At 35.3% G+C, this 19,654-nt stretch overlaps 2 protein-coding genes across 9 annotated transcripts in view; both read left to right on the top strand.

The window, feature by feature from the left end:
- LOC129793494 (uncharacterized) overlaps window positions 1–8,881 on the top strand; it is a 94,833-nt gene extending 85,952 nt beyond the window's left edge. For 6 of the 7 annotated variants that reach the window (XR_008750927.1, XR_008750926.1, XR_008750925.1 and 3 more), the window contains exons 3-4: window positions 3,287–4,101; window positions 4,140–8,881. Coding sequence is in view for 1 of the 7 variants with exons in the window: in XM_055833587.1 (XP_055689562.1) it covers window positions 3,287–3,393 (107 nt within the window). In the remaining 6 variants the exon portion in view is untranslated. Of the gene's footprint in view, window positions 1–3,286 lie in introns of all 7 variants that reach the window. The other variant, XM_055833587.1, reaches the window with a different exon arrangement.
- Window positions 8,882–9,378: 497 nt separating this feature from the next.
- LOC129793525 (acidic leucine-rich nuclear phosphoprotein 32 family member A) lies at window positions 9,379–19,090 on the top strand. Of its 2 annotated transcripts, XM_055833630.1 has the most exons (8): window positions 9,417–9,677; window positions 15,915–16,078; window positions 16,141–16,353; window positions 16,418–16,503; window positions 16,738–17,040; window positions 17,105–17,174; window positions 17,239–17,444; window positions 18,085–19,090. In XM_055833630.1, exons 1-8 carry the CDS (start codon window positions 9,630–9,632, stop codon window positions 18,126–18,128), a joined length of 1,134 nt encoding a protein of 377 aa, XP_055689605.1. In that variant the 5' UTR covers window positions 9,417–9,629; the 3' UTR covers window positions 18,129–19,090. The 2 variants fall into 2 exon arrangements, with proteins under 2 accessions (XP_055689606.1, XP_055689605.1); XM_055833631.1 differs by lacking the exon at window positions 16,738–17,040 and having other exon boundaries at window positions 9,379–9,677.
- Window positions 19,091–19,654: the final 564 nt, after the last annotated feature.

Below are 19,654 nucleotides of genomic sequence, written 5' to 3'. Positions count from 1 at the left end.
TGGTTTTTAGAATAAAAATATTATTATTAATTCATTTTTTTTTAATACGGCAGAATTGAAATTCAATTCAAATAAATTCAAACTGAATTTAAAATTAAAAAAAAATTAATGGCATTTGTATACTACTGTACCACTTACAGTATACCTTACGCATCCCTTACAGAGTACAAAATATTACAAAAATAGCTAAATAATTTTGAAATAACCCTAATTTCTTAGAAACTATTTCAAATAATTAATAAAATCAATACAACAAATTTTCAGAGTTTTCCTTACGAAGAAAATATGCAAAAATATGTAAATTTGCTAAGAAAACCTTCCTTTGCACCTTTGGCACGTCATAGAAGGGTTAATGGGTTCCTATCTAGCATACTAATTTCCCAATTGCCAAGAAAATCACGAATATGCCGGTGAATTTTGAATATGAATAACATCTACGCAAAATTTACACATTCGACAGATTTATTCCATCATCCTTAAGCTATTCAAAATGCGCCCCATTGTTTCACAGCCTACGGCATGTGGAGCAAACACCCCTTTCCGGAAATTACCTGAGCGATGGGGGAGATGATTTGAGAGACACGATAAGAGCTTTTTTTTAAGCATAAGTAACCTTTCCCGCAGTAATGTGTTGGCGGGAAAATGGACGAGAGGGAGGATTTTTAATTATTTTTCAAGTGAACAATAATTGGGGTAAAAAATTCACTTAAAAAAAAAGAATTACGTGGAAAAGTCGAGAAAATTTTAAGGGGAAAAATGGGCAGTTAAAGAAGGAAAATAAAATGAAAAGAAATTAATCAAAAGAACTTCACTAAAATGTCCAAAAGAAGAATCACAAATTACCATAAGTTTATGACTTGTAGCAACGCAACAATGCCACCCACATATGGGGCGAAGACACGTGAAAAATCTCTCAAAAGCACAAAGTTTTCCACATTGAAAATGAACGATTAAAATGATTATTTTATTTAAAGAGAGGCCTCTACATAAGCTTCCGTCGAGATAAGAAAGTTGTTTGAAGTTGATGCCACAAAAGAAAATTGCTTTCATTTTCCTTCTCACTTTGGGGGGGGATGGCTGGGGTGAGCCGGATGGGGGAAGTTTGTCCGCATAAGCTTTCCACGAGGAAGGACGCATAAAAATGATTTATATGTAGCCTCTGGAAGTTCCTGAATCCGCGCCACTCAAAGTTTATTCACCATTTTTTGGATGGAGGAGGTGCGATTATTTTAAAATATATAGCCTTTGGGGTGCTAAAAGAACGACAACAAAGTACTTTATTGTTTAAAAATCAGTGTGTAGCGGATAAGGAGAGGAAAATATGAAAAGTTCTCACCTAAGGGGAACCTATATTATTTAATTCTCACAGTACTGTGTCTCTTTTGAATGTAAAGAAATATGAGTAATTTCACGGGAAAAAGGGAAGTTATTCAAGCATGTATGGGGACATGAATTGATGAAACAATTTCAACCGGAATTATCTTTTAAAGAATCGATCAAAAAGAATAAGAAATTGCCAAAAATCTGACCTTTTTTCCCATTGGGATTACGTAGGCAGAAGCTGGAAGAAAATTACTCACATTTCCTATTTTATCCCTTTGAATGTTTCAAAACATTCGCGACAATGTTTCATTGATGAATATGTTGCTAAGAAACATTAACGCGAATCTTTTGAAAAATTCGCGCCTGAATAGCCTCCTTTCATGTGATTTTCATTGGAAATTCTCAAAGTGTTAGCACATGAAAAAAATTCATTCAATGCCATTATAAATTGAAAAATGAAATTTTTCCCGAAAAAGACGACGTATTGGTGAAAATTTTATATCAAAATTAATTCATGGATTGATTCCCATATACTTGAGACGGTACAACAAAAAGAGATTCGCAGCACATTGTTATAATCAAATTCAATATAAAGACTCTCCCTTTTTCTTCATCGAAATTTACATATGGCAAAGCAACAAAGAAAACTTTTCCCATAAAAGCCTTTTGTTGCTACCCGAGGAAGGAAAAGTGAATTCAGGACTTTTTTCTTCTTCTTAACTCGGTGTTGGCTCAATTATAATGGAATTTAAAATCATTTTTGAGGAATTTTGTGCATCATTGTAACGCACAAAAAAAATGTGAAAAGATCCCTTTTTCCCAGCAGAAAGGGTGGTGGTGGGAAATAACTAATGCAACGTGCCTTTTCATCCCCTTCTTTTATGACTTATGGGGACAAATTCACGAAGATTTCTCGTATTTCATCCTGGGGAAAGGTGACAAAAATACATTACCATAAATCTCAGAGAGGAGAGGTGCGTTGGGGCTTCCGTGTCCGTTGAAAGCACCTTTCCATGCCAGTGAGAACAGAATGCCAAAAAGCATTAAAATGTTTTGCTGAACTTTACATGTTGGCCATGCAGGTAGATGGGTGAGTGGGGAACACCCTAAAAAATCACTTCAAACAATCACTTTTATTAAAGTTATAGTTTTGATGGAATATTCTGTGAGGGAAGTGAAGTTTTCTACTTTCATCAGGTCTGAGAATAATTAGAAATATTCTTTTTTAAGGGAAAATTTTTAAATCTAAATTTTATTTTATAAGTAGCAATGAAAAGCACGTTTAAAGCTCCAATTAAAATATTTGCGAATCTTCATTCTAAAAATATTTGAAAAGAAATATTTTCTAATTCCATTTTATCAATTTTTAGTTAAAAAATATACATATAGTGGAAAATAAACGAATGAATTTTCATCTCTCACGTATTTATAGTTTCCTGCATATTTACGGCATTTTTCGTTAAACCTCCCTCTTGGTAATCTCAGCAATAATCTTCCTAAATTGGAAACCTGTGGCGAGGAACTTCCACGAACTACCCACCCACTCAGCACCCCCATCTCATCCCCTTCTAAAAACACGTGTTTGGGGATCGCATGTGAATCATGTCAGACGTCGTCATTTGGGGTTGGTTACTGTGGGAGGGGTTGCTTTGGGAGGACGTGGAGTCAAAACCCTGGGAGTTAAACAATCCACCGTGCGGTTGGTCTGTGTCACATTCATACAATTTCCCCAACATCTCTTTCGCCCTTTTTCCCCTTCATTCACCGTTGAATATGAAGGGAAAAGGCGTAAATTAGAGGGTTTCAATTCCGCCGGCACATCGTGAAAATTGCTTTCGTAACCACCCTGCATCCCCCCCCTACCCCCATTTTAGCATACATATATGCGAGAAGAATGGCAGCTTTTTAGAGCTTTTGGAGAATAACTTTTCCCCCCTTTTGTTTTCTTCTTTCTTTTCGGCAGTTCGGCAGGAGAATGAGCGCCTCATGCAGGAATCCCTGAATAGGGCAAAGTTTGCCAAAAATTTCACCGATTCTGCTGCTTTAACTGCACAAGAAGAAATTCCATAACGATGCTTTGAATTCTTCCCTCGGCATCCGCATCTTCATCCAGCACCGTATGGGCTGTGGGTGCTGCTGTTGCTGCTCTGCACGGAGGGAAGTGATGTGGGGTATTTTGGCAAAAAATCACCACACGGTAGCTGATGAGGTCTTCCACGTGGGACAATCTCGTGTGACCACCCTCCTCCTCAGGAAGGACAGGATTTTTTTTTCTTTTGATTTTCAGAGAGAGGGTGGAAGTCTGTTTTTGGCGCCCACGCATCTCCTTCGCCGCACACGAAGACGACACACCTTTCTGCAAGGAGGGTGTGGGTTGCTATGTACACAGAGAGGAAGACTCTGTCATCAAAGAGAATTTCCATTGTAGGTAGAGAAAATGCATTTTAAGCCGTCTCCCCCGCCGCAACAATGCAAAATGAGAGATAACTTATGCCGAGAGCACAATAGTTGGAGGGTTTATCAATTTACTATTTATGTGTGTATTACCTCTCCTTTATACATAGTTTAAAGGCCCCAAAGGGGGTTACAACGCAAAGGGTAATATGAAATTGAAATTTCCGCTCAATTTAGGATTTATAATTAATTTCTAAATGCAAAATTAAATGATTGACTAGATAGAAATTCATTTTTAATTGATTTTAGAGAAATTAATCATTAAATAATATCTTTGATGTTAGGAAATATAAACAAAACGAACAAAACAATTTAATTTACTAGGTATAAATTAAATTGTTTAATTTAATTTAATTTACTAGGTATAAATTAAATTGTTTTGTTAATTTTTTTCAAAGCAAAATGGTGGTAAAATAATTTGAAATCAATATTTTTGTGTTCTTTGGGCCTTATTCAGCGACCAAGAAACCCTTGAAATTCGCTTGAAATCTTGAAATTTCAGTACAAAATTCAAAGATTTCAAGGGTTTCTTGGTCGCTGAATTAGGCCGTTTATTCCATAAAAAACGAAAGGATCAATTACATTTTATTTATTTGATAGAAATCAATGTTGTTTTGAATGTATCAGGATTATTCAGTTAGTGATACATACGAATGAATCGATTACTGATCATTTATTTTAGTTATTGAATTGAAAACAAAAGAAACAAAGTAATAAATGATTGAATGAATAAGTAACTTAACGATTCATTAAAATCAATCCAATCTATCAATTTTTGGGTCAAATCGTTGAATGTTTCAATCATTGACTGAATCGTTGAATGTTTCAATCATTCATTGACTGAATCTTTGAATGTTTCAATCATTGATTGAATCTTATGTTTTTTTTTAAGTTTATTTTCTGTTTTTCATTCTAACTTTTCTCTGCTTTTAAATTTTATTTTTAGTTATTTTAACACTCTGTATTCTAACCTAAAATATCTATATTTTTTTTTAAATCCTTCATTAAAGATTCAATTCAAAGATCTCTTCATTTTAAAGTACAACATGGCCTTTTTCAAAGCTTTTAAAGCACATAAGTTTTGAAAAAAATATTCCCCAAACTCATTACACTGAAATAATAATTTGATAAACCCCTCAAGCTTTCTTCCAAAAAAAAATGAGATTTAAAAAAAATGAAAGGAGATCGCGAATCTTTAAAAAATCGCTTTGTAGGCCTATGCCAATGAATATTTTGTACGGTTGTAATAACAATAAATAGAACACACACACGTTAGCTTTTAAAACAAAGGTGAAAAAAAGAAAATTTTAATCTTAGAAGTGTGCAAAAAGAAAAGCTAAAAAAAAAGCGAGTTGTTGGACATTGGAAAATAAGTGTGATATGAAGAGAACCAAGAAGAGGAAAAAGAAAGTTGCTAGAACTTTGTATTTGTGTTATGTTTTTCTGTTTCGGATGTTATATAAAAATAATATATATTTCTGTGAGTGTTTTAGAAGAGAGGAAAAAAGCTTCCAATTCCTTGAAGAGACCCTGAAAGAAATTGCTGTGAACGAGAGAAAATTTCTCTTTCATGCGCATTTTCTCCCAATATAATACCTACGTGAAATCTGCAATAATTTGTTGAAATTCAATCCGCCCTGAAATTTTCTCTCCTTTCGTTGTAAAACAATAAAATAAAAAAAAGAATATTTTTTAAGAAAAATCATGCCAACTGCAAGAAAATATTACAAGCCAGTCAGTGAAAAAAAACGGGGAAGCTTTTAATGGGGCTTCCTGGCAGGAAAAGCTTTAATATTTTGAGCAGCTATAAATCAATTTGTAAAGTGGGTTATGTCCTTAATTGATTACCAATAAGTACTTCATATCCTAAATGGTGGTTATTGGAACAATGAATCAGTATTAAATCCCCAGGATTCAATCGACAGAGCAAAGTGGTCCAGGCTGAATAATTAATTTATTGGGTGAATAGGATTGAAGTGTCTCTTTTAGGAGGATCTTTTGTGAATTATTTCATTGAATTTCTCTCAGGATTTTCAATTTTATTCTTGATTTTATTACTTTGAAAGCTTCTAAAAAAATATTTATTAAAAATTCAAAGATGGCAATACGTTAGATTTTTCAAGGAAAAACTAAGGTTATGTTCATCATGTGAAAGTTTTGTAGCCATTTTGATTTTTTCATATTAATAACCTAAGATTGTAGAAATAAAATGGAAAATGGATAGAAAAATATCTCGTATTTACTTAGAAATCTTTGTTTCATATCTTTTACTAAATTTTATAGGTAAGATAATCAATGAAATCATTTACAATTGAGGTTAAGTTATTTAGAAAGTGGTTCAATTGTACTTTCTACCTGAATAAATTTTAATTCAGATTCCATTTTCTTTGTTTTTTTTTCTTGACTAAAACGTCAAGTCAATTTCTCTTCTATCTTTAAATATTTCCTGAAATCTCTTTGAATTTTCTTCTTCAATCTCTGATTTTTCATTTTCTTAAGTTTTTTATAACATTTTATTATTATTTTATGAATTCTCTCCATATTCCTCATAATTCGCAAAAAAAAGAATTATCTGGCATTTCAGAAAGATTGTATCGTTATTAAACGTCTATATTTCAACAAAAAAGGGACGCCATGTTGTACCCCAACGCCTCCATTTTATCTTATTCATCTCCTAACCTAAAAAAAACTTAACCCTCAAATGGACATTTCATTCCAAATCACCCAATAAATGAACTAAATTGGCTTTTTCACACCAAAATCCAACACAATTAAACTTATAGAGTGAACAATGTACGCTGTATTTAGTGAATTGTAAATAAAATTAGTTAAAATGGTTAAAATTGAGGGTGATTAGAAGAGAAAAAAAAGAAAATGAATCGAATGTCGAAAGGTACGCAGCCTTTCTATTGACACGATGTACAGAAATACTTTGCAAAGAAAAATCGAAAATAAATAGAAAATGGTATCAAAAAAAAACTCCTCAAACGGGTAAAAGAAATTTTCATAGATGAATCCACATCTCAATTAATTCTTGTCAATTTTATTCTCTATTTTTTTTACACTAAATACAACAAATGAAAATCTCATAGAAAAGACAAAAAAAATTTCTTTAATTTTCTTGCTTTAAAATCTCACTGGTAGCCTTTGAAATCAATAAAAAAATCAAGAATTTGCATTAGGAAAATATTCTTCACTAAATTAGAATTTTTAAAAGAAGAAAATCAGAGAAAAAAATGAAAAAGTTTTAAGTCACTAAATAGAAACGGTTTCTTAATGTTAACCCATCAATTTAAGCTGTGTAATGATGATGAAAAAAATTGTTGTATATTTTCTGTATTAAAGATGGCTGCTTTAGCGTGCGACGTATTTATTGCCCACAGAGCCAAAAAAAGAAAAAGAAATTAAATTTAAAAGAAAAGTGTTTTGAGATAAATTCCTCATCAATTTGAAACGCTTAAAAATCAACAGATACGAGATTTTAGGAAATAAAAAAAAATTGTTGACATTTTTGATTGAATGACAAATCTTCCTGACACTTGTCCCTAACAGCTGTCACACAGTTGTCAACAGGTTATGTCACCTAACAACCGCGTGTAAATTGTGAAAGAATGAATACTATTTCAGTGTTTATGTACAAAATGAAAGAAAAAAAACAATATCACTAAAAAAGAAAAATCAAAACCCATTTCAAAATGAAATAAAACTTGTAATCACATTTAAATGAAAACTAATCTCCAAGAAAAATCATAAAATAGCAACAAAATATTTAATTACACACATTATTATACATAAAATTAATAATCCGACGAAAAGTATTTAGAGAGAAAAAAAAATGAAATCATAACATTAGAAATCCGACAAGCTTTGAAAGTTCTAAAAAAATCAATTTTTACCTAAGCCATTGTACATAGGAAATAGTGTCAAGAAAAGCATTTATATAAAAAAAAATATTAGAAATATTAATCAACATTTTGATGCAAGAAAAGCTCTTCAGAGCTTTCATGAAAAAATCATGAAATTTTCAGCAGAAAAGAATCCGAAATAAAATTTAATAAATCTCTGAATAAAAAGTCATCAAATAAGGTTATTTATATAGACTTCATTTGAGCTTTTCAAAGGAAGGAAAAAATGCTTAAGAAAGAAGTAAATAAAAAAAAAGAACTGAGAATTTTGTCAAAATGTTAAGTTTTTGAGGTTTCTATTCCGTTTAGAAGTTCAGTAAACTCCGTTTAAAGCAATCTTTCAATTTCTTGTTGACATTTTAATAAACAAGAAGAAGAATTATAAGTTTCAGGGTCGAAAGCTATGGAAATAAATTATTTTTTATCATTTTTTTTGCTATAATTACTGTCTTTCTTTAATTCTTTAAGACTTTATTTTAACAAACCTTCTTAACATTTTGGCTCATTGTCAACAATTTGATAAAACATTCAAAATGGTGAAAAAGAAAAACATGGCGCGTGAAATACAATGAAGAAGAACAACAACAAAATGGAATTGAATGTGTTTTTAGAGAACCCACGAGTAGATTTATTGAAATAAATTTAAATTTAAAACTTAAATATAAAAATTAAAAAAGAAAATTGAACGAGAGGTGAGAAATCAAGTAAAAAAAAACGATGTTTAGTGACCATTTTACAGGGTTAATGACTACTTAAAAAAATGCTAAATGTACATTCACAAAATAAATGAAAGAGGTAAAATATCGAGGAAAAAAACGCAGAAAATTAGGAAAAATTATAGTCAAGAAGTAAATCATTTTGTGTAAATAATCGTGAATTTGTCAAAAAAAAAGAAATTATTGTTCCCTATGGAGATGACACCCTGTGAAGAAAAATCCTTGTGAAGAAACACAAAGAATTATCATCTTTAAAAGACAAAAAAAGCTGGCGAGAAGAATTTAAAAGCAACGCCGGAAGCGAAAGCGTTTTGTGGGAGTGAAGAAAAAAAGAAGAAAATACTCTAGAAAATTTTGAGAAAAAAATGACATTATATGAATTAATCGAATATACGTATGTTGTTGATGAAAAAAAAAATATTGAAAAAAAAACAAGAAAAAATGAAGTGGAAGAAAGAAAATAAATAATATTCCATGGTTAAATGTTTGTTTTATTGATGCCAAGACAGCAGTCTTGAAATTCTCAACAGGTGGCGTTAGTTGGCTAACGGAATTTGGGTAATTAAAACAAAATATTTTCATTGTTTTTATTTTTAACTTTATTCTCTTTATTACTCATTTTTTGTAAATCTTCTTAAAGGATTTCGTTCTATTCTTTTTATTTTTTCCTTTATCAAAATTCCGAATTTTTAATCTCAACTGTCAAAATTTCTGCGGGCCTCAATTTCTGCACAGAGGGACTCTCCGGAAGCTGAGAAGCACCTCCAGGTACTCTAGGAGCCCCAAACATGTATTCTGTACACAAGAATTTATGAGAAAAACAAGAAAAAAAATTCGTTAAAGTTCAAATTTTATTATTCGGGCTGGCCGTTCTATGGCGCTGTTAGTTGAGGAGAGAATGAGACGGATGTACATGCTATTTCACAGCGTTATTTTCATGCGTGAAATCCGTTAATTCAAAAAGAAAATGCTTCATCCATGTATCTCAGCATGGGAAGGCACGTGAAACATGAATTTCATTGGTGTTTGTCATGTGGGAATGGAGTAAACATGTCGTCGCAAAACAGCGCCTCTAAACAGCGCCAGCAGAATTAAAAGTGAAGAAGAAATAATTTTTTCTCCGTTGAAAAAACTGCAATATTATTGTTTATTTGGTGTGCGACCAAACAAGTACGGTGTGGCTAATTAATCGGTGTGTCCGTACGGTGTGCAAAATCAACGAAAAGTCGAAATGGAGAAGCGGATAGATTTGGAAAAGCGAGGAAGGCCGGCGTCGCAGGTGAGTTTCACTCTCGAACTGTTCTTTTTCTTTCCCTTTTTTTCATGAAAATCCCCCCTTCCGGATTGCACGCCTGCCCCGAAGGTGGCCCTGACGGAGGGCCGCTGTGCCTTTGGGATTTTCCCCCGGGGGCATTGTGGGGATTGTGTGCCCGTGGAATGCCCGCTGGGGGTGACTTTTCATTGTCTCCGCGCGAGGACTTCGTCACCAACTTCTCTCCCTCTTTTGCCCTCCGCACACACACACTGCTTGACCCCCTTTTTTGCACGATGCCCCCCCTTTCCTCATTGCATTGTCCCTTTTTCACGGCCCCGCAGTTACACAATTGAGGGGCCCCTTGTGTGCAAAATGAGGGGCACCGTGGCAGGAAAAATGTCGCGCATTCAATTTCTAATGGTGGCCAGGCCAAAAGAAGTTTTTCAATGCCACACACTTCCCATATTCGCGTAGATGCCCAAAAATGCAGTGACGCTCCACATTGAGGCCACGCCGTGGACTCACAAACCACCACCAAAGTGTTCCAACCACCAACCACCCGGTACGTTTCACCCCCGTGCGTGCTGCGTGACAATCCCGTTGTCCTCATAGTAAAATCAGCCGCGCCAAAAGGTGCCCTGCTTTGGACGCGTGGATAATTCACCGCCATGTCCTGAGATCTTCCACCCCCCCGTTTCGGCATGCCCCGCGACACAACCCATTCCAACCCACCCACCACACCGTCCACGGGGTGGGAAATGTCCCATGGGTGGGTGGACGTGTCGCGCGCGCTAGGAAAAACGGCAGAGTTGCCCATGAAAATTTCAAACCCGCCATATTGGGCTACATTGTGGACACACACACAGTCGCGTGCGTGCGTGTGTGTGCATTAATCGCCAATTTGTTGATGGCCATGTTTATAACAAACGAATAATGAGCTATTTGGCTGCGCGTCTATGCTCCTTCCCTGCCCCCCTTCTATGCCCCATCTACCACCCTACGCCCCCCCCCTCCACCGTGTAGTAGGAAATACATTACAAATAGAAAATCTACGGAAGTATGCGACCTATACCCACCAATACTATCTCACTATTCAACTTCCATGCTTCTCTCTATAAAGAAAAAAAAACAATGGGGCCAAAATGCGTTGAAAAGTGCAAAATGCTGCAATACCCACGGAGGGAAATGGAGCAAACAATATTGTGCATTAGCCCTCCCTCCTAGTAGGCCCTCCAGGGCACTGCGGGGCATTGAAACTAAACATGGAAAATACATCGTTGGGTGCGTGAGAGAGAGAAATAATTTGAAATGAGATAGCTCCCCTCACCCCCACATCATAGGTCAGAACAGTAAACAACGTAATTTCTAAAATTTTCAACACATTTCCTCAAAAAATTCCCCTTAAATTGCCACCCTGATCTACCTTCAAAAATTACGCGCAATTTAATGGTGGAAAAACATCCCCTAAGGCCCAAAATCAACCCTTAAAATGTGTTTAGGTGGTAAATTTGCCATCAATGTGGCAAACAAAAAAAATTCAATGAATATAGTGCGCTGTTGCACTAAAAGAAATCGGACAAGTCGTCTCGTTCACGCACCTTTTGATCTGTAAGAGCAACAAAGGGGTTTTCGCGCGCGCTGTCTCCCTCCCACCCTCATTGAACACACATCCAAAACCCTTTCGCGTGTATTGGTGCAGCCCTATTCGATGCCCATTGCCGCTGTATGGCATAGCGGTGGCGCTACTGTAGCACACACATTCATACAGCTGGTAGCCATTTTTCAATTGCGACGTTTCGTAATGCTCCCTCGCGTCCGCCATTGTGGTGAATGTCAAAAAATCCAACACATTTTCACAAATTTTGGATATTTCGAACCATACCACACGCATAAATAACCATCTAAGTACGTCAGCTGGGTGGTGGCCATATGCCGTGCACTTTTTTTCAACGTTTTTATCACTATAAGTGACCAAAAAATCATTGGGGGTGGCTAAACGGGAACTAATGGCTTCAATGAACGCGAAAAGGCGACTAGTTTGTCGAATTGGTGTACATTCACGAGATGAGGTGCCATTTCACACAAATACACCCCAAACTTCCTGTACGAATGTATGCGCATCATGGTGGTGGTATTTGGAGAGAACACTGTGTAGGTAGTGGTGGTGTGTGTGGGAATGGGTGAAAGAGCAAAGAAATCAACTCGTGCGTACTCACATAGATGAATGAGACAAAAAATGGGCCTAAGATGCGGTCACTGAGAATGTAAAGAGCAAATTTAAAAAATTAACCGGCAATTTGAAACACCTTGCATTGTTTTTTTGTTTTTCCATAGCTTTCGACACTATTGTTTTTCTTTACAAACAAATAAAATAAGTTTTCTAATTGATAAAGTTAGTATTTTTGTACATCTAAAGAAAAACTACTAATTTATCATAGCTTTCGACACTATTTTAAAAATTTTTCAGTGATTTTTTGCGAATTATCTAAAACTAATATTTCTTATCAATAAAAATTTTGTTTTTTTCAAGGGTTTAATTAAAAATTGAGAGGAAAATCTGAGAATTTAATCCATAGCTTCCGACATTAAACGTTTTGTTCACGAACCTGTGTGATGATTTATATAAAATTAGATGAAATGTAGACTGTATGAGCCCATCTGGAGAGAAGGATCAAAAATTTCCTTCCAGGATCCACTTTAATAAAATAACTGCTGAAACTTTTAATTTAATTTGCACTTTATTAATTTCTCTTTGCGCGAATGAAAAATGCGTCTTTCTTTCTTTGTGATTTTGGCTGAAGTGAATTTATTAACAGTATAAAATATAAAACTGGCTCAAGATTATGAGCAATGAGCCACTTGAAAAACAGGTGTCCACGCATATTGAGCGGGAGTTTCAATTTAGGTTTTAAATTAACCGAAAATCCTAAACATTCTCCCCCTTTTTCAAGGGGCGTTTAAAAATAAACATAATTTCAGTGAATTTGTATAAAATAATATAAATTTTGATAACAATTGATGTGAATATTCTAATTCAAAGAAAAATAACAATTCTAAATTTCAGATTTCAGAAATTATAGAGAATTTAACAATATTTCAAATAAATTTAGGACCTATCGAAAGCCTAATAAGCCACAAGAGAGATTTGTTGAGGTAAATCATGCTAGAGCTTGCCTTGTTTGCCATACGTAGATCCCTTTTTTATCAAATTTTCTCAAGTGAAGACGCCAAGAATTTATCTGGGGAGCTATCTTCAATGATGCAAAAGTCCTGGAGCCATCTTCCTTCTCCTGCCGCAGCACTTGAGTCACAAGAGAGCATGGTTGAGTGCCATTTGAATGTACAGATGCCATCAATCCATCGTTGTTCAAGCTCATCAAAGTTGAAGTCCCGAAAAAAGCCTTGGCGCAGAAATCTTCAATTTGTGGCGGAACCGTTGAGCTATAGTCATCCTTAGCTCTCTGATGTTCAAGATGGAGAGGTGGTCTCTCAGGTGTTGCCGAAATTCTCCCAAAATTCCAATGGGAATTGTCCATACTCATCAACATTGGCATCAGTGGCACCTTCTCAGGGGCAAAAAACTTCTTTGAGGGGAAGCATAAATTTTCCATGGGCCCTCTGAGGATAAATTGTTGGAGTAGGGCGAGATTTGTGTCATTTAACCATAAATGTGTGGAGTAACCGTGTGCTGGTGACGTAATCATCCCAAAAAACGTGTTCTCCAAAAATTTTGTGCATAGAAATGCAACTGGAAAAATCCATGAAAGTATTTTGATTGTGTTGGTGCAACGCACACATCGCTGTTTCTTCATCAATGGCCTGGGTGAGTCCTAATCCCTCAATCACACAAAATTTATGCTCAGGGTCCAAACTTTGGCACTGGCGCGTGGGAGTGGTTAGGTATTCTCCGTAGGATGCTACTGTGAGTATCAATCCCCAAGGCATCAAAAAATCAAGTCCCAAATTCTTCTCCATTGTAGTTGCAAGTTCAGCCGTAGATTTTGCTCCCCCAGTGGCTCCAAAAAATCGTGGGGTAGCACAAATGGTGGGAGGACAATCGCTACTAGCAAGAGGTAGGGCTTTTGTGGTACTCTCTTGGGCTTTTACAATGTCAACTACCTGAGTTCTTGAGCTTGAAAATTCTTTAGGCAAAAAACTGAATTGATTTTCATAAAATTCATGACAAATATTTTGAATGTCACTGTAAATTGAATTGAATTTAGTGCGACAATTTTGGCTAAGCTGAAGGCTTCGCATTGAATTTACCCTTTGCTTAATCTGAATGCTCAAGAATTGCCTACAATCTAAATTTCTTAATTGAATTTCTTTGGATACTGCGCAAGTATAAACGGTTAGGCTTGACTTACATTGATGTTGCTCTACCGCTGCTGGATGACATGGGAGATCACTACGCTCCTTGTGAAGTAGATCGGTGACATCCTGGGTGATCTGTGCATCCACAGGGTCCAATTCTCTGCACAAGTTCGCTGATTGATGGTCAAGAAGTTCCACGGTCAATTGAGAACACCGAGGCACCCGCTCAGGTAGCTGCAGAGAATCATGGGCAGTCGTAACTGGCTGGGATGCAATCTCCTGATGCTGTAAAATCTCCTTGGGACTCATGTGGATATTCATCGTGCCATCATTGTGAATCTCTGGAACATTCCATGCAACCTTGTCGCTGGTATCAATGAATGGGCGACTATTGAAAGCCAAATCACTTGGAGAAGCCCATAAATGCTCATCACTGTGTACCGTTGGGATGGCCACAGATCCATTGGAGCTTATCTCGTCACAGAGTGTGGTTGCTTCTCTGTGCGCGCGCAATTGAACATTAATGCCGTTGGCTGTGGGGAGCTTTGATGACTCCAAATTGGGCATTTGTTCACTCGAAATTTGTGCAATGATGCTGCATGGGGATTCACTAGGCACACCCTTCGTGGAATTCTCAACTAGGCTCCGCATATCCTTCGTGTGGGCAGAAATGACGTCCTCCAAATTTTCACATTCTCCACGGCGTTTTTGGCGATTCAATTGAAGTTCTTGCGACAATGTGCAGATCAATTGCAACACATTGTGATTTTGCGAATCAGCTGCACTCACCGGAGATGATGTGGGATGATGTGAAGACTTTGCAGCAATCGTCTCAAGGAGGATGCTACACTCCATTTCAGCGCACCGACAATCCTGAGAGAAATTCAGCAGCTCCCTTTTTTCACTCTCTAGGTGATCCTGAGGTGCTTCGTGGATGATTTCTGTCTGAATTCTCCTGAATTTTCTTTCTATGCTGCCTGCGAGCATTTTATTGGCCATTAGCTCCACCTGAGCATCTTTTTCCTCCAACAGTTTGGGATTTTCCTGGTAATTGGTGATAACTTCCTTCACTTTGTGTAGCTGCCCTTTGTAGGTGCGGAGACACAATTTTCTGGGCATCTCGCTGGGTGAAGATCCACTTGTCTTCTTCCAGGGTGTTGAAGGACCAAATGTTCACGAACCTGTGTGATGATTTATATAAAATTAGATGAAATGTAGACTGTATGAGCCCATCTGGAGAGAAGGATCAAAAATTTCCTTCCAGGATCCACTTTAATAAAATAACTGCTGAAACTTTTAATTTAATTTGCACTTTATTAATTTCTCTTTGCGCAAATGAAAAATGCGACTTTCTTTCTTTGTGATTTTGGCTGAAGTGAATTTATTAACAGTATAAAATATAAAACTGGCTCAAGATTATGAGCAATGAGCCACTTGAAAAACAGGTGTCCACGCATATTGAGCGGGAGTTTCAATTTAGGTTTTAAATTAACCGAAAATCCTAAACACGTTTTCTTGATCTATTTGTTAGATATTTTTTATGTGTAGATCTTGAAACATTTTGCACTATAATCGTTCAGAAAGTTCAGAATAAGTTCAATAATTTTCAAGATCTCTGCTACGAAACTCATAAGTCTTGAAATAAATTTAGGAAAAAAACAAATATTCGTAGGAATATTCTTACGTCGAAAGTACAAATTCCTTGGAATCCCATGCAGTAATATCCTTATTTGTTGCTAGGAAACGCGGTGATTTCTTAATGGAATATTATGGAATATTTTTGTTGGTTTACGCGGAAAATTCCTACGAAGTCCTACGATATTTAGAATCTTTGAATATTTTCTCTTATTTTCAAATAAATTCTTCAGTTCTTTTTTGTGAAGGAAGAAATTTTAAAAATTTAAATTCATAATTAACTTTAAAAAAATATATTGTAACGTCTTTAAGATCACTGAGCTTAACTTGGACAACTGCAGAAGTACAAATATTGTTGGCCTCAATGAAGAATTTGTGAATTTGAAGCAGCTCAGCCTGATAAATGTTGGTCTTACCACCCTCAAAGGATTCCCAAAATTACCAAATCTCAAAAAGTTGGAGCTCTCTGATAACAGGTAGGTCTTTCCTTCTCAATTGAACTTAAAACTGAAAAAATTAACCTCAAAATTTTGCTTAGAATTTCAAATGGCTTGAATTACCTGGAAGTATCACCAAACATTACGCACTTGAATCTATCTGGGAACAGACTAAATGAGTTGGATGCCTTGAAACCCCTTGAGAATTTCAAACATTTAGAAGTACTCGATTTGTTCAACAATGAAGTCACTGTCAAGGAGAATTACCGCGAGAAGACCTTCCAGATGCTTCCATCGCTGAAATATCTCGATGGGTGAGGAAAAATAAAATGAAAAATTGATAAAAAGAAAGAAAGTTCTAACGCTTAGTTTGTGTAGATTTGACTCCAAAGACATGGAAGCTCCGTCTGATGCTGATGACGATGAAGAAGTTAATGGGTACGCCAATGCAGATAACTATGAAGGTAAGAAATGCAGACACGCTGTTTAATGGGTGTTGGGAAGGACGCTTGTTTAAGGGGTGTCATGGCGGATTTGTGTTTGAAATTTGGCCGTTAAGACGCCATCTTTCAAACATTAATCAATTTTTTTAAGAGCTTTCTTAGGGAATTTGGTTAAATTTTTCTCACTCTGCTGAAGATGGGAAAAAAGAAATTCTCGTTGGATTTTATTTTTCCGTTGGGGAATTGTGGTTACAGATGAGGAAGAAGCCTTCAGCATAGGGGGTCTGGAGATTGATTTGAAGGAATTGGCACTCTTTGAGAAGCACCTCAAAGAGAAACGTGCCCAACAAGCGCCAAAGGAGGGAATTCGCGAAGAAAACTGTGATACAAATGTGCCAGATGATTTAGATGAATATTTAGAGCAATTAAAGCTCAATGAGAGTCAAAGGAGAGATTGCGTGGAGGTGGAGGAGAAGCAGAAAGAGGAGAAACGTGTTTCATTCCTCACGATGTTCTTTACCCTCCTGGCTATTCTGTCTTTGGGAAATTTAGTTTTTCGTAAGAAGACCTCAAATGGCATATCTGCAGGATTTCAATGTCTCTCCTGTGTTTTCTCTTGCAGGTTCCGGTGAGAGTGGCGAAGAGGATGAGGATGAAGATGATGATGACGACGATGATGATGAGGATGAGAAGTAAGAGGAAATTCTCTCACAATTAAAAATGTTTCGAATTAACTAAATTTTTGCAATTTTTTAGTGATGATGATGATGGGGACAATGGAGATGTTTCCCTGTCCGAGGTGTACAATGATGACATTGAGGAGGACAACTCGGACTGGAATGAGGAGAATGAGGAAGGTGGGGAGGAGGGGGATGATGATATTGATTCCGATGAAGATGCAGAAGAAGGTGCCCAACAACCCAAAGATGGTGAAGATGGAGCCGCAGCGGCTGTTGCAGAAGGTAAAACGCGAAATTCTTTGATTTCTTTGGCATTGAGATTTTTCTAATTTTGAAGCCCTGATGAATGTGCTAAATGAGATCGAAACGTCAAGATTTAAAGTTTAAAATGAGGAAACAGTGATGATAAGAAATTCAAAAGTTTTCGTTGAATGCTTCAAGCCAAATACGATTTCTTAGCGAGATGTAGCATAAGTCTCATGTGACATGAGCTTGCGACATATGCTCCACCTCTACACTACTTTTGATGCAGCATAATTTTTACATAAGTTACATTTTGGTATTCATCGCAAATAAATTAGAGAACAGGAAAAATTATACCAAAAGGGAATTAAAGTTAACATGATTAAAGAACTTGCAGCATAGAATGCACTTTAATTCAATTTGCAGCATAAGATGTGCGGGAATTGCATCTCACGCTAAGTCTTTGAATATTATTGCAGCATATGTCGCGTGTTAATAAACTTCTAATTTCAATAGATAAATAAGGTAATGCTTAAGGTCTTGTAATTACCAAGAAGCATAAGTCGCACGAATCATGGCTCCGAGGAAAAGAAACCTAAATCAATGAAAGTTTAATATAAAAATTAAACTTTTACTGATTGTATCGTTTAAAATTATGTTTTATTTTTCAATTTTACAGAAGAATCCCCTGCAAGAGGCAAAAAGCGGAAGCACGATGGGTAAATGAGTGTGAAAGAGGTGAAAAGTTGGGTTGCGACGAATAATGCATCACACCCCCACTTGTAGCATTTTAATTTTTTCATTGTACAATTTATTTTTTTTTTTTTTGAGTTACTAGCATTAGGAAGATTTAAGTGAAAGAACGGAGAGAGCATGCAAGGTAAGAGTAAAAAAAAATAAATAATTGAAATAGAAATGGTTTTAAGACATCCCCGCACATAAAAACACGCAAGTGAATTGAATAGAAATTGCGCTTGGAATCAAATTTAAAGAATACAGGACTGTTGAAGAGAGGAAAAGGTTGAAAAAAAGGGACGAAATAATTCAATGAAGCAGAATAGACATGAAAAATAAGGTCCATCATATCGTTTTAAAGGAAATATTTGCCATCAAAGAGAATGCTCTCGTTGTTTTTTGGATGTTTTTTCTCCCGAGTCTTGCTTAAATTTCTTTTTAAAAAAAACTGCAGTCTTTAATTTTTAATATTGTCTGTTTAAACGTCCATGAAGCTTATGCTTCTGACGCATCATGGCTGACTTTTTTCGAGTTTTTGTCCTCCATTTTTTTTATTTAAAAAAAGTCTTTCAATTTAATTCTAAATTCAAAGAAAAAGGGAGAAAAAAGGTGTAAGGAAAAGTAATAGAAAGTACATTAAGGTTTCATTTGTTGTACATAAGCACCACACAACTAACACTAATAAGATGCATTTTATTATAAATGTAATTTTTATGTTTTTTTTCTCTTCTTCCTGTATTCAAATTTTTGTTTTACTTTATCTTTTTGTTTTCAATTTTCTCCTTTTGCAAACTAATCACAATTTTTAATAAAAATTCTAAGTAGATTTTAATTATATATAAATACATAAATCACTTTATTTGTTTTTCTTCGCTACTAAGCAGTAAATGTGTGAACGTGAAAATTAATTATTCAGTGAAAAAGAAATATAAAAACCAGAAATAGAAAAATTTCCACAAGAAAAGCTTCAAAATTCAAACGAAGCATGCGAATTTATTTTCTTTCTGTCCTCAAACATTTGATGTATAGCTGTCTCATTCTCTCACAGTAGTAATGTGTGAAAGAGACAACTATATGTTAAAAGATTAAACATAAAGTGAAGCAGATTGAAAGATTTCCAGCGACGTTCTGCCCTTTCTTATTTTTGAAGCTTTTAGAAGAAGAAAAATAAATCCACTATCCAAGAACCAGAAATAACATAAATAAAAAAAAGGTCACTCTACACCAGAATACTTTTCTAAATATAGATTTAACAAACAAAAAATAAATTGGGAAAGTAAATAAAAAAGAGACGGAATAATTAAAGAAAAAACATGGAAAATTTCTTGTTGCAATGCAATGTGAAAAAAAATTTAAATAAATATTTTCGATATATTTTGTATATAATAAAAAAATGAAATTAAGTAAAAAAAAAAACTTCACAAAAAAGGACGAAATTCGAATTAATTGTAGTTAAATAAAAGATTTTTTGTGTAAAAGCGAAAAAATGCTGCAACAGGAAATTTTTCAATGAA

This window comes from Lutzomyia longipalpis, chromosome 3, assembly GCF_024334085.1.
Source record: "Lutzomyia longipalpis isolate SR_M1_2022 chromosome 3, ASM2433408v1".
Classification (NCBI taxonomy): Eukaryota; Metazoa; Arthropoda; class Insecta; order Diptera; family Psychodidae; genus Lutzomyia; species Lutzomyia longipalpis.
The sequence above is the reverse complement of the archived record's forward strand: the minus strand, read 5'-3'. Positions and strand labels throughout refer to the sequence as shown.